The 16106-nt window shown below is 41.0% G+C and overlaps 1 protein-coding gene across 1 annotated transcript in view; it reads right to left on the reverse strand.

Annotated features, from left to right (window-relative positions):
* The window catches only part of DHRSX (dehydrogenase/reductase X-linked), a 169252-nt gene that overhangs the window by 48116 nt on the left and 105030 nt on the right, over positions 1–16106 (reverse strand). The window contains exon 4 of the mRNA XM_065626670.1: positions 14627–14728. Within this exon, the coding sequence (XP_065482742.1) occupies positions 14627–14728 (102 nt within the window). The remainder of the gene's footprint in view (positions 1–14626; positions 14729–16106) is intronic.

The following is a 16106-nucleotide window of genomic DNA, read 5'->3' on the forward strand; positions in this document are numbered from 1 at the left end:
CTCTCGAAAACACATAGATGCGATACAGCAGTATCTGCTCACAGACGTGAGAGTCAGCTTCATCCTCATGCTACTTCGTGTGTCTATTAAAAAGCCTTTAACATCGCATTTCTTGACATCAGCCCAATGATGGCATATTAAATTACCATTTTAAATTGCACATGCTGTGCATCTGCACCATTCCTTCTTTGGTGGGGGGGCAAGGGGTGCAACTGACAGCCCTGCTTCCTTACTGCTGCTCAGGCTGAGGAGGAGACATTTTCAGGATCTTTTTAGCACAGCCAACACCCATAGTGATTCACCAGTGGCTGCCTATTGCTTAATGGAGAAACTGGAGAAGCAGCATGAGGGGAAGAAATGAGAGAAAATGACAGAGTAAACAAAGGTTAGGGTGTAACAGCGTACCTGCATTGGGAGACCTTACGACTGGACATGAGCAAAGCTGGCCGATGGTATGATGAAAGAAACACAACACAAATTACACAATTGGGCTCTACAAAAGCTCTGAGTGGCATCTGTCTGTCATTACAGCCACTTTCCTAGATCCCTCAGAACGACGGGAAAACCCAGCTGCCTGGTGTGGTTTCTCTGCATGTCACATCTCAACTTCAACAATGGAAAGTCACAAATCAGAGGGTGTCTGGTCAGGTATCCCATTGTATTCTCCTTCCTCAGCAGCACCTGCTGTGATGCACAGTGTGACTGCTCATAAAGTTGGAAACAGATTTCCCTTTCCTCCATAACCTGCATATTCAGCCTATAATGACATCTAGAACAGTGGCCAGGACTGAACACTGGCATGAAGGTTACAGACACACAGAAATGTGAAACAAGTCCTGCTGTGACTTCTTGTTTTCTGGGAAGAAAGAAAGGGTGGGAAGAGCAATAAACCCCAGAATGCCAGACCAAACCTCAGCCTGCTACAGTGTGAGTTTTAGCAGAGACTGGGCTCAGCATGAGCTGCTGGAGGGTAGATGAGAACAGCATCCCATCTCCGAGCACCAGGGCTGGTACAAGGAAATGATTTGCATCTCTCTGAAGCCCATCCTGCCCTCCAAAGCTCTGACACTCAGAGAAGGCAGGAGGAAGCGGTTTGCTAGAGGTCTATTTGCAGCAACACTGGTAAAATGCAAGCCCAAGAAAAGACAGCCAACATAAAACAACCCTGGCACAGCAGAGCTGATGTGACCCCCAACTGCTGCTTCTGCGTCTGCCAGGGCTGCTGCAGGACTCGCTATGGGCACCTCCATGCACGCACACGTTTCTGACGGCTGAGTCAGACTTGGAGGAATGGATGGAGGAATTTGGCTGGAGAGAAGTGCAGCAGATGACTACTATAGCCATTCAGCTTCGCATCATGACCAGCAGGCAAACCCGGGGAGGCTGTCACTGCTCACATCAGCCCCAAGGATGCCTGTGCTACAGCAGCTGCCCCCTCCACCTCTGGAGAGGCGTGGGATCTTGAGAGCACAGAGAGGCTCTGCCCTCCACCCCAATTAGTCTCCACCATCTGTGCTGCATGTCCTGGAAGCAGAAAACAGACCTGAGCTCAGGTCAGGAGATGGAAAAAATTTACACTTGTGCAATGCACAACTGTTAAGATACATGTTTTTGAAAATTATTTCGCTCATTCTTCAGGAGCTTCCTCTGAGAAGGAATTGTGGTCAAGTCCTTGAGCAGGCACAATCACCTCTGCCTGCATTTGTTTCTAATATGATTCCCTTTTTATCTTCAAGAGCTGGTCAAATAATATTAATCCAAACCACCTTTGAAAGATTTTTTTTGTTTGCTTTTTGATGGCGCTCATCTTTGAGGTGGTTTCTATTGAGGCTATTAAAAAATCTTGCCCTGCAATTTGAGGCCAGTTTCTCTTATTTGAGGAGAAACTATTTTAATTCACAGAGAGTGAGCATGCAAAGGAACACCCAACAGGCAGCTGAACCTGGCTGCTTTTCTGACAAAAGGGAAAACCTTGTAACTGTAGCAGCAAGCTCTCTTTTTTAAATTATTAACTACCTAACATTCAGTAGATACTAAAAGTGGCATGCTATTGATTTTCTTTTGTCCAGAAACGTCATCAGGTTTACTCAAGGCCTCGAATGGTAACTCAAAGAATGAAAGTTGCTTCTATTTTTAATTCTTTCAATTAAACCAATACTGTTTGAAACATTAAAGAAAAATTTGGTTTTTACCTCTTCGTTGTATACTAAGAATGATTTCACTTATTCTTCTGGTATGGAATCCACTCAACCCAGTATATTTCTGATTTTAATTATCAATATTTTAATTATCAACACTCAGTCTACACAGTTTTTTGGAGTGCATGTGAAATTCGAAGTGGCAGCATGCAAACCTTTAACGTCAAACACCTCAGTTCTGATACAATGTACTTATATGTTTTTCTCTCTCATTTAGCTGGTTTGTTTCCAGAAGATTTATTTTTAAAAATGTCACCAGGATCAGTACGGCATTAGAGAATGAATTAATAAGTAAGCTAAACGTGTGCTTTTACTTTGTAATTGATTAGCTGTTATTGAAATATTTAGGCAAAAAACTGACAGTATGCATGCAGAAAACTGCCTAAATAACACATCAATGTGTGATTTTGCAAAAGTAGAAATAAAAGAGAATAAGGAAAATATTTTGCTGCATAACTATGCTGAAAACTAATTCTTCTTATAGGTATACTATATATTCCAATGTGCTGCAGTTATGCATTTCAGATAATATATTTAAATTATACACATTTTAATTGGCTATAATGAATAAAAAATGTATTCTTTTTAATTTTATGATGAGACAATAGTAATATTTTTCTCTCAAAAAATGAATACAACTCAAGAGAACTGTCTCTGTAAACAGTAATTTATCATGATTTTCTATAAAAGTTGCTAAGGAAACTCTTGGTTTGGGATCCATAAATGAATTAGTCTTATGTGATTTTAAGAGCATAATGGATCTGATAGTGCACACAGCATAAACAAAAAGTTTATGTCAGCTGTAAATGCTACAGGCCAGGCGTGCCATATTTTTATTGGATTATATAGGAGAATTTGTACCATGCCTGCCTGTACTGCAGACAAAGGTAAGCATTGCTGTAATTCCTGTACCTCCCACTGTGAACACATCCTTCATCTCCACTGCAAAATATGTTTTAAGTGCTTTAAAAACACAAGTATTTCACTCAGCTAGATTTATTTACAGTGAGCTACTTGGAGGTTTTCAAAGGTAGTTCTCTTAAACTCACGACGAATGAAAGATTTAAAGTATCTTTTTCCGCATGCGGAACAAAATGTCTTCCTTCCCAGCCAGGCTCATGGAAGAGGGTTTGGAGGCAGTGGCCCCACATGCCAAGTCCTTTTATCCCCAGCAACCCAAAGGCTGGGCAGACAGCGCAAGAGGTCAGCTGCGTACACGTACATGTAACACCTATACAGCAGGAGGTGAACCTAAATAATCACATTCACCCAATTCTTGCTGTCTACAAGGAAGAGATATGTACTGTACCAAAAAAGTTCCCAAGGGGAAAACTTAATAGAGATAGTAACTCAAAGTAAAAGTACGTCTTTTCTCCATACAGGCTTTGTACTGGTGTAACTGATACATTCAGCAGCATTGTCCTCACTACAAGAAAAACATTGAGGTGCTGGAGAGAGTGCAGAGAAGAGCAACAAAGCTGGTGAGGGGTCTGGAGCACAAGTCTGATGAGGAGCAGCTGAGGGAGCTGGGGCTGTTCAGCCTGGAGAAAAGGAGGCTGAGGGGAGACCTGATCGCTGTCTGCAACTACCTGAAAGGAGGTTGTAGCATGGAGGGTGTTGGTCTTTTCTCCTGAGTAGCAAGTGATAGGACAAGAGGAAATGGCCTCAAGTTGCACCAGAGGACGTTTAGATTGGATATTAGGAAAAAATTCTTCATGGAAAGGGTTGTCAGGCATTGGAACAGGCTGCCCAGGGAAGTGGTGCCGTCACCAACTCTGGAGGTACTTAAAAAACGTGTAGATGTGGTGCTTAGGGACATGGTTTAGTGACAGTGCCAGGTTAACTGTTGGACTTGATGATCTTGAGGGTCTTTTCCAACCAAAATGATTCTATGATTTTCCATGAGTGCAGCCTCATGTGGTGACCCACGTCACTCAACAGAGTGTCAAAACCACTCTGCTCTGCACACCCATACACCAAAAATATATATGGGCTAATCTGTCTAGCTGTAGAATAGTATAGCCACTCCCCTTCTGATTAGGGACAGCTATAGCGGAGTGAACATCTCAATAACCCTATAGCGGCATCCCCTGGCTGGGCTGTTTATACTAGACTGCCTGTTCCACCTCGTTCAGTTGGGCTATGCTATGCCAGAATATATCCGTCCTGTGGATCTCTCCTAGCTAGTGAGCAATGAGAAGGTACAATGCCTTATTAGAAGAACTGCCCTCAGAAGCACCTACAGGAGACACAGCTGTACTCACAGAACTGCTTTTTACAGGTATGCCTTGTGTGGGCTGCACAGAGGTGAATTTGCAGCACTGCTGTGACACGCTGCTTGCTAAGCTGGGTCTGTAACCCAGAGTCCAGAGCTGGCACGCTGCACACCTATTGGTATCCCAGAAAAGCTTAATGAGTCCAGACAGGACCACACACAGAAGCCAAATTAATAGTATATTAAAGCTGAAAAAGGTAAAAATCCAAACAGTTAAGAAGAAAAACACAAAAATACAGATTAAGATTGGTACAGCTTTCCAGTGCTGTGGTCCTATTTCCTATCTCCCCAGTCTGGTGGAGGTAGTTCAGAGTCCTGTACTTCCTACCTTCTGGAGTTCTGAATATATATATATGCTGTTTGTTAAAGCAAACTGGAAGGAAATGGAAGGAAAGCAAGGAATTTTATCCCGTGGTGTAATGATGACACCTAAATGATACTTAGAGTCCACACCAATATGGTGCGAACTCTAGATCCTCTTGTATCTCACCTTAGGGAGACACAAGGACATGTCCTGTCAGCCTGTCTGGCACTGGTGGTGGGACAGGGTCCTGTGCATGGACCTTCCCTGGAAGGCACTGGACACCATGAAAACCAGTTTGATAAACAGCTACCAAGAACAGGGCAGTGCCAGGACTGAGCCCTAGGTTGCAGAGGAGAGACACCTCCAGCAGGTTCTGTCTGTCCTGCCTTTTCCCAGAACAAGGTCCTTCACAGGAGTCTGCCTGGGCCTCTGCCCCAGCACTGAGCAAGTTCCCTCCAGCTCCAGTTTTCCACTCCCTTGCAAGGGGCTCTGCACCACCTGTTGCCATTTTGGCATTCTGGCTTCCTAACAACCCCCTCAACTCCCTGTGCCAGCCAAAATGCACAGCCCTGGTGAAGAGAAAAATGGCATGCTGCTTCCCAGCCAAAGCTCTGGGCTGCAGTCCCCTCTGCCCTACCCCCAAAATCTGGTGACCCGACACTGATCTTATCATGGAACAGCATCTGTGCAGGAAGGAGGGGAGAGGCTCAGTCCCAGACATGCATATCAGCTTCATCTGCCTCTGCTTCCCTGCAAACGGTAAGTTCGTTCTCCTTAATTTTCTTACCCAGTCACTCCAGCTCCTTTGTGTCTGAATCTCATGAGATCTCACTCTGTGTCCTGCAGGCATCTGCCAGTCATGCCTGGCTCGCCCTTCCCTCGCTCCTGAGGCTGGTTTCCTTACCGAGCCACGATCCATGTCTCTGAGGCTCCCACCAGCTTCCCCGTTCCCTCTTCAGTAACAACCAGATGTGACACAGGGGTAGATGAGAATTAATTTGTACGAGTTACGGCAAAGTCAGTGGCCAGACAGAAGAGAGAGGTTTCAATCACATCCCCACTAGGGGGTATAATTCTAATCTCTGTTAAATGTCAGTAAACTCACAAAAAAAGACATCAGTCAAGAATTCCCACACTGCAAGAAAATGTTCAATCAGTTTGTGCACCAGAGAGACTCTAGTCCTCAAGATAAGGACTCAATCCTCATAAATTATGTGGTGTCTAAGCACTTGCGAACTCTGACTGAGACCTCTCCTTACCTTTCAAACCTGCCTAATGCCTCTCTTCGTCCCCATTACCCACCCCAGCTCCCTCCCCCCATATTTGCTCTCCTATGAATTTCCTGATATTGAACAACAATATATGCTACATTCATAGTTTAAATAAATTAAAAATTCAATCAGCAAACTCAAGTGCATTGCCATCAAGATTTCCCTCATTCTAATGGTTGCCACATGACAGTCCTGTTTCCTTGCATGAGCTCTTCACCTTCTGTTGGCTCAACCCTATAACCTCCCAACCTCAGACATCTCTCTTTTATTTCAGTTCTCTACACCAAGGCTTCTTGTATCTACATCTCTTGGAATCACACAGAATAGTTGGTGTTAGAAGGGACCTCTGGAGATCATCTGCTAAAGCAGGTTTACCTAGAGCAGATTGCACAGGAATGCGTACAGGCAGGTTTTGAACGTCTCCAGAGAAGGAGACTCCACAACCTCCCTGGGCAGCCTGTTCCAGTGCTCTGGCACCCTCAAAGTAAAGAAGTTTCTCCTCATATTCAGATGGAACCTCCTATGCTTCGGTTTGTGCCCGTTGCCCCTCATCCTATCGTTGGGCACCACTGAAAAGAGTCTGGTCCCCATCTGGAAGTTACGTTCTTGTCCCATCTGCATTCAAACCAGGCTTCTTCCTCTTTCACACCACAGGTTTTGTCACTATACCTAAAAATGCAAGAGCCAGCTCTTCCAGAGAGATGTGGTCACTAGCCAGTTGAGGTCACCAGATACATCCCCTCACCTCCCACATCTGGCGAGGTGTTTAGATCCTGAGAGTGCTGAAATCATGTCCCAGCTCCACAGTCACATTTCAACTCTATACCAAGGTAAAACCCAGACAACCATCACCTCCCATCCACCCCATCCCATAGTCTGCTTTTCATGGGAGAAAAAATGGTCATGGAAGTCATGGAGGACCCAGGCCCCCAGTTTGGACAGTGGAAAGACCAGGAGGAGCCTGAAGTGAGCCACAGTGCCCATCTGCACCCCAGCTCAGAGATAGCCACAGGGAGGAGAGGCGACACTGGTGCCCAGCCTTGCTGCCAGTGCCTTTGCCTGCACACAGCAGTTCCCACCACAGCTCGGGGTTGTGACTCCAGCAGAAAGACCTGCTCAGTCTTGACTAAGGACATGCTTGGTACAGGCAAAGTCTTTAGCGTTTAAAGTATAAAAGATGTTTTTCAGACTGCAATGCTTAACAGGCTTCTGACTCAACCCAGCATGGTAATATTCCATTGGTGGCAAAAGGTACATCTGCCTCTGACACAAAGGCAGCATCTTGCCTGCATGCAAGTCCCCATTCCAAACTGTGATAACACCAGAGCTTTTCTAAAGAAACTAGCCATAATTTTTGATGTTAAATAAATAAATAAATAAACAAACAAAACCAAAACCAAAACCAAACCAAAACAAACCAAAACACACTCCAAGATGTTTTTCTTACCATTCTTGGAAACAGATGAACTCTTTTATCTTTAAATACAAATATATTAACCTTAGGCAAATGCTTGGCATGGAAACTCTTAGCCCAAATATTAAAAGTTTGGCTAACTAGTAAAGAACTGAAAATTGAGTAATATCAACTACTAGTCCTCCCAGACCCACCTATAATGCTCACAAGGGAGAAGTGGACTACATTAGCTGTGCCAGAGGAGCTAAAGCAAAGCATCTTTCCACTGAAGACAAACTCTTAGTTTATCAGTAGGTTAAAGAAAAGATAGAAAAAAATTGCAGACAAGTCACATTTAAGGACTATGAGAACAACAATCAAATCTCGGTCCAGCACAAAACTGAACAGGCTGCAACAACTCCTTAAAAACAGATTCACTTTCTGATTCAATGTCCCGCTGCTACATAGGGAACACACAAAGCACAGGCTAGTTCCCCAGAAAATGCATCAGTTAAAAAAAGAAAATATGATCCGCAACTGAGGTTTTGTTTTCATACTAAAATAAATCAGAGCATTCATAATTGGGTCTGGCTGGAAAAAAAATATTCTCAGTAATCGTATGGTTGGCACAATGGTGACTTATCCCACTCACAATCAGAAAATAGGAAAGTCAGTCACAGCCTTTTAATTCAATCGGAAATTCTCTTAGAAGTAAAATAGCTTGTTTTGCAATTTGTATAAAAAATAGTTTTACCTAAAAGCTATGAAAGGATTAGGTAAGAACAAAACATGGCTCATTCCTGCGTCTCAGAAAAGCCAGTGGCAAATGTTCCACACACTTAAGTAGAACGAGTTGAGTTTCCTAATCCATCAATAGCTGAATTTTGTATCTGTCTTCCACTGATAAAACATTCTCATTCAGGACATAAAAGCAAATGGGTCAAGAACCTGCAGCATGTGGAGCCTGAGATATTTCCCTTTTCACAAAGTGCTTATATCACAGACACAGAAAAAGCTTTGGAAATAATTAGAAAGACAAAGATAGAATCAAACAAAAGTCAGGATTTTCATGAATGAAATCCTTATAGTTTGAAAGTCAGAAGTAGCCTGAAGTTACTCTTCTAACTTATTAGTTCTTCTAATAAAAAGAAACCTTTTATAAGAAATCTGATATATTTTTATAGGATACATATCGCTCTGGCAGACAACAATGCTATCCAAGTATAATAAAAGTTCTAGTTGATGACTGCTGCTAAAAATCTGGATGCTGGGTAAATGTTGACATTGCACAATCCTCGGTTGCTCTGAACAGGCTGGGTTGGATAGCACCAGCAGTGTCATGGAGCTCTGACACATGTGCCCAGACAAGTTACTTCCAGTAGTCAAGGCACCTAACACCTGTAAAGAGCAGCGTGTGATCAGTCGGCCTCCTCATACTTTCCAGTCATCTCTTTTATAAAGATGACCTCCTCTGAAAAAACTCAGTAAATGGCATCTATCATGCACTGAGCATCTTCAAAAAATATGGCTCTGAGAGTGTATTCTCATTTTAGAACACATTAATGCTGAATGTTAGTGTCCTTATGAATCTTCTAGTTTTACCCATCATCCATGGGATATCCATTATAAGCTAATCCCCCCACAAAATAAATTTCCTTTTCCAGCTCTAAACATCACTCAGAGGCCCAGTTCTCCCATGATGTCTAGAACCACTACATACAGGTAAAGGGCCACTTGCCCTTCTACTTGTCCTTCTCTCTCTTTCTCCCTGTCCCTCTACACCTTTTGAATCTCAGCTTTGCTTACGTATTGCTCCGATTTGTCTTTGAGGAAGGACAAAGATGAAACATGATGCTGTAATCAAGACACTGGAACGAGATTCATGAGATATCAGACCAGACCGTGAGTTCACCAGAGCCTTTCTGTGTGGCTGGAGGAGGGGCATTATTTTGGATGAAATCTGAGTTCCACTGGAGACAAGAGCAACCTTCCTCGCTAACTTTCCCTCAAGTCTTCTCCAGTGAATTTCCACTTCTCTGGGGTTTCTCTTGTTCTCATCTTATAGTCTGTGTAGCCTGCAGATGCTACAGAGAGGGGAGCTCACTCTTACCTAATCCAGTGGGACAGGATCTTTTTGTAGATCCTACTGTGATGATGTAACTATTGTAAAACCTAACTAATCAATAACAGATATGAATAGGTAGACAGCTTTCAATTTTATGGTTTTGATATATCCACTTGTTCCCACTCCCCAAATCTCACACTTCTTCAGAAGATCTGATCCTGTAAATACTGAAACACAAGAATAATTTAATACCTGATCCACCATGACAGCATCCATGGGACTACACAAATGGCTCCCTGCAAAGGATTATGACTGGGCTGCACATGGCTAAACTGTGTGCAGGTAACACATAAAAAAATATATATTTCACATAGTTACTTACTGATACAGCTTTTGTTGTGCCTTAGGAATCAAAGAGGGAAGCTTATAGAGACTAATTCATTCTATCAAGAGACTGAGATTTCTGAGATGATCCACGAAATACAAACTACGAACTTCTGAATTAGCCAGCAGTTCCGAAATACTGATTTTAAATTGGCTTAGATAGGCTTCAACTTGAAATATATTAACTGTAATCTGTCTACCTATAGGTTAATAATATCCTGAATCTCTAAGGTATTTATTTGTGTTTGTGTGCATGCCAAGGAATATATTAAATATCCTCATCATTTGCTCCCCCTCCTTTCCCAATCTGTAGCCAAAATCAAACCATTCAATTAACTGCAACAGAGAAGGCAGTTGGTATTTCATTGTTAATGAGTTAGACCATGCACATTTAGTATCTGTAGGCATTTTGTTATCACTGAAGATGTTGTGATTTTGGTGTTAGCTCTCTTGGTTTAAATATCGCTAAGTACTGTAAACAACACAAAAGTAAAAACATTAACTACAAGGTGCTGAGAAACATTTCTAGCACACGGAGAAAATTACTGACTTCAAGTTAGAAAAAACTTCGCTGGCATGAAACGGTGAGTACTGCTCGTGGAATTTAATGAAGTGTTTTACTAACTGTCCCTTTTGCAACCACAGGAAGATAGCAGACTTTCTAATGTCTCTTAACAGCAATACCATTTTAATGAATGCATTAAATAGTTACACTAGTGTACATGCTGTAATTTGCTAAATGTTTCTGAACTGTACAAAGACACAGTTCCTTTCAAAAACAAAACCGAAAAATCGGCACCCAATTGCTAATTAGCAGACTAGAAGACATATTCTTCTGACCTTCTGTCAGATTAAGTTTTTTAAACTGCTTTTACTGCATCCATCTTTCTGTGGCTCATAGTTCAACTATCTAGCTACTTATTTTTTCAAAGAAAAAGAATTTGTTTTCTGTGTCATAGCATTTTTCTCTTTTTAGCATTAGCACATAGTATTTTTCTGAAGTTTATGTAATAGTCTATTTGCATCTTTAATATGTTTTGTTTATTTAAAAAAACAAGAGCTGAGCATGCACATTACTGATTCAGAAAGCATAGTAATGGAAAAACAGGCCTTTATTTGTCAGCTGAAATAATGCGTGCATTCAACCAATTTTTTCCTTTTAAATTAGAAATTAGAAAGTTAAATGTATATGCTAAAATCAGCTATAACAAAAAGAGAGGAGATGATGCTAGTACACTAATCTCCATTTTGAACACCCTGAATGTTCATGTAAGACTTCTTAAAGTGCCTGAATTAGGTGGATACCTAAACCTTACAGAAATTTTTGTGGGACCTGGGTGTCTAGCTCTAGAAGAATACTTTGAACCTCAGTATTTTAATATTAATTTAATTTCCAATTAGATCCTTGAGCTAGATAAGTGATGGAGAGTAAGTGATGGAGATACATTTTTAAAAAAATGACCAGTGACCTGGAAAACTGCTGAATTTCATAATGACCTTAGGTGAGACATGCAATATCAATTATTTACCTAGACAGTAATTAATGCCAAATCACCTGCCTTTAATAATATTTCAATGTAGTTTCATAGTTTGCATTCCTGTATAATGTTAGAACTCTCCTCAATTCATCTTGAAATCTTTGGCTTTTTGATAAGTTCACACAAGCCCACAACAAATACCATATACCTTCGCATACATACAGGATACATATTCATGGAGATAAGATGTGGAAAGATCACTAACATATAGACATGATTACATCAATCAGTTTAAAAGATTTTGATTTAAAGCAATTAAATAATACTAGTATAATGTGGAAAAAAAAAAGCAATGTAATTGTTTTTGGCATTTTTACATTAAATATAATAAATGGGTACAGTCCTTGATAATAAAATGCTTGGTCGTCTGAAGATAGAGAGGAAAATTCTTATTAGGTTGCTGATGGTCTGAATCAGAAGTCATGGGACCCACACAAAGTCTAATTTTCAAAACCTAATGGAGATTTTCCATTAGCCCCAACAGACTTTGGGTCAGCATACGACTGCCTACAAATGAACTATGCAGGTGCCTGACCCACAGGCTCTTCCTCACATGCTAAAAAATAAAAATACCTCTTCATATCAAGACTTGTAGAGCTTCAAGATCTGTAAGAAATAAAAAATTACTAGGTGATACCAAGAAACCTACTATTCTAGATGCATACACTGAGACATAAGAAAATCAACCATATCATTATGAGATGTCCTGCAAGACACCTGTTGGTCATGAAAAATGCCTTCCTATTGACAACTGAGTTTTCTGGCAGGAAGCATACACACTCACTGACAATATGCCCAACAGCTCATTCCCATCAGACACTCAAATATTGCAAGCATTGTCTTCTTCCAGGCACCCAAGATTGTGTCCATGGGATCAAGCGATGAAGGCAGTGGAGCTGGCAACTGTGATGAGGCTTTTGAGTCAGCGCCTCCAGCCCCGCAGTCCATGGACTGAATCTCCCTCCTTAGTGCATTGCATTGAAGTGGGGGGAAAAAAAAAAAAAAAAAAAGAAAAAAAAAAAAAAGAAGAGAAAAGAAAAAAGGAAAGAAAGAGGATGGGAAAAGTAAAGGCCTAGCAGTTAGACCAAACATCAGCATTTGTCTTGGATGTGCTCAACCCTGATAGAAAGCCAAGAGCAGCTGTTCAAAGGTTTATGCATCAGACCATTTCTTCTCCACAGGGTAGGTTCATTTTCCTCTTGTGTACCAAGAAATCACTTGGGCTTTCACTATGAAACTAGTAACAAAACTAAATGCTACAGATTACTTACAAGAGCAAACAAAAAGGACTAAAAAAAATGCAGGAAAAAGCTTTCAGAAGTGGAGGCTGGTGATTTGCCAGGTAGTGGTAGAGACTAACCTAATTATAGAGGAGGCTTTACAGCAGCTTTAGATGTGATCACTTCTGTGATTCTGTTAAAGATTCAGCAAAAAGCAGAGTTCGATCATTCACTTCATTGTAGTTTCTAACAGGATTTTCTCAAATGACAGATTTCTTTTACCAATTGTCTTTTGGTAACCAAGCATTAAGTCAAATCAAATGCCCTTCTTTAAGGTCACGAAAATATAGACCGATACAGGCAAATATTATATTAGTCTCAAACATCTTTCTTCAAAGAAGCTTAGGGCATGCACTCTTTGGTCTCGTACCATATTAGGCACATCAGGAGATCTGTTTACATATAACTTTGTTTCTTGATTAAGATGACATATTTAACTGCAGTTTTCATCCATCCTGCTTGAGCAGCAGCCAGGGCAGAACTAAATCCTTTATTCAAGAGGGTTTCACAGCTGTGCTTTTGCTTCAGACCCATCAGTTCTCCCCAGGCTGCCCCCAAGCCCCTGCTGCAGTCCTGGCTTTGCTTATGCAGACAACTGGTGGAAGGCAGGGGATGCCTGATGGGTACATAGATCTCCAAAGCATTTTTTTCCACAAAACGCTGTTTTTTCAAATGCTGTTGTTCTCGTCTGTGTAACAGTTTGTAATCTGCATCTTCAGAAGCAGACATGTAAAACTGGAAAGATTTGGTAACCAGGATTAAATATCCACTATCTTTAATTATCATACAATTAAAATAATAATGGTAGGCTTTTTTGACTAATCAAAAAAAAATGAACGTTTAATTGAAGATTTCATGAATGTTTCATATCAATCAAGAAATAAAATACTCTTGAATTTTTATTGCAATATTTGCTTGTATTACTGAGAACTCTTTAAGGCATCAACGAATGTAACAAATCCATTTATTTACAGCACGTTTGCCTTCAATAGGACTGAAGGGTGCACAGGAAAACAGAAAATGTTCTTCGGGATGCCTTAACAAAAATACATGCAAATAATTGCGAAAACAAGAACAGCAGCATAGAACAGCAGCAAACTTCTACAAGAAGCCTAAATTGTCGCTGGCGGGTTTTTCCCCTAGTTAAACAGATGTGAAAATTCCCCTTTAGGGAAGTGCAGGCAGACCATGCAGAGTTTTTGGACAAAAAATATTGTACGGATTGGTTTCCAAAAATACCATGGCTGTAAAACATAATTAAAAGGCAAGTACCTGAATAACAAAAGTTAAAATCCCTAAGAGTAATGAGATTCACTTGATAATTGTATGAATGCAAGATAAATGTTGTCCTTTTAATTTGTTCCCTGACCACTGAGGATGCAGCTTTATAAACAGCTTTCCAGCAGCACCTTGATCTAAGCAGTGACTGCTCTGAGGTCACTTCTAGATTATACTTCAGATGGATTAACCCTCGAACTCAGCTCACCAGGCAGCTGCAATAAACACAGGTGTTCAAACAGGGAAAATATATATAGAGAGAAAGCTAATAAAGGTGAAAGGACAGGTTTTCTACAAACATAAAGTACAACTTTCCTCTCAGCTTTTTTTTTCAAATTATGGATGCTTGGGTTCTTGTGCAGTCGCATGACTTTTAGTGCTGGAGAGTTAAAAAACACAGCAAAGGAACAGGACTTGCAATAACATCACGAGCAGAGGTGGCACTAAAGCTTTCAGTCTGCTCAGCTGACAATTTATCCAAAAATGCAATTTAACTGCTAGAAAAATATCTCTGTTAATGCAGCCATATTGTAACCTGCTGTATGGTTCAGATAATTGATTTGAAATGCGAAGTGATAGATGAGAGCCCCATTTGTCACATCTTCCCCTGCAGATATGTGAAGAAAAAAACAGAACTCACCATTATTCACCAGGACATGGAGTGGACAATTCTTTGCTCTAAACCGCTGCACAAATTGCCGTATAGACTTCATGGAAGCCAAATCACAGTATAAAAACTCCACTGGGAAAGAAGAGGAGATGAACAAAAACAGAGTTAAGTCAGTTACGATGATATAAAAACACACTTATAGACATCAACAAGAACTCCTGTGATAATTTCAACAGGAAAGTAAAGATTCTAAAAACAAATGAGGCTTTTGAAAGTTATGGGTGAAGCTGGTCTCAGAAGTTCCTTCTTTCTCCTTCCTTCTTCCCTTCTATTTTTAAACTATTGAATTTTCACACACCAAATATGAGAAATGCTGCTGCCAGGAGGTGGAGAAAGGTATCAAATACAGCAAACATGTTCCAGTCCTGATGTTTTTTCTACTGCTACCATTTAGGAAGAGTGGCTACAGCTCTTCAGAGTTGAGATGATCAAGACATGGCAGCTAGAATTCAAATGGGGAGAACAGAAGCCACATGAGGTACCACAATATTTCACTGTGTTTCTGATGCCAGATATACCACCCCATGTTTTTTCCAGATTATCTGCTCGGTGTCAGTGGCACAAACAGTGATGGAGTCTGACAACACATTATGAAGCAAAGATTTATTGAGGCAGCATGAAAGATGAGCAACAGCATGCTTATACAGCAACTCACCTGATCACTGATAGCAAACATGGCATCATACATGATGCCGTGCCTCCAGTGGACATCCAGGAATACTTGGTGTCTGGGTCACCTGGCACCAACAACCACTCACGTAAATGCCTTTTGAAGGCAAATAAGAGTCACAGCACCTCTTGGCTCCAGCAATGACAGTGCAACTTGAGGGCAACACACCTCACATGGATACTGTGAGTAGCATCCTGCCCACACTGCCCATGTCAGTCAACATGCAGGGTGGCAGGGGGTCATCAGTCTGCCTATGCCAATGATGTTGGTCAAGGGGCAGGGTGTCAGTGTCTCAAAATATATTTAACACTGGTATGGTTTTATTTTCAAGAAAACATGTCCCTAACAAAAGCATCCTTTGTCCAAAGCACTAGCCATTGACCTTCACAAGAACACTGCAAAATAATTTAATTAATTAAAACAAAAAATATTACTTAAATTCCCCAATAACTTTAAACCCATCAAGTCTGAAAATTCTGTTCCTGTTTTTCAGCTTTCACCTCCTGACTCTCCCAGCACTTCTTCATCAGTTGCCCCGCCTTGCATGACAGCCACAACCTGCATTATGATGTGAAAACAAGCAGTAGTTCCCCAACAGCAGTAGCTATCCCCATACAAAAAATCCAAATACTTTATAAATTCTGCAAAGGGGAAAAAGAAAGAAAATTGCGACCTCATCCACTTGTTTTAGCCTTTTAGAAAGTATACATATTGCATGCCAGGCTTTTGGTTTGTTTCGGCATTAGCTACATTTTAAGCAAGAAAATGCCAGTCTCTAGA

This window comes from Caloenas nicobarica, chromosome 1, assembly GCF_036013445.1.
Source record: "Caloenas nicobarica isolate bCalNic1 chromosome 1, bCalNic1.hap1, whole genome shotgun sequence".
In the NCBI taxonomy this organism is placed as follows: domain Eukaryota; kingdom Metazoa; phylum Chordata; class Aves; order Columbiformes; family Columbidae; genus Caloenas; species Caloenas nicobarica.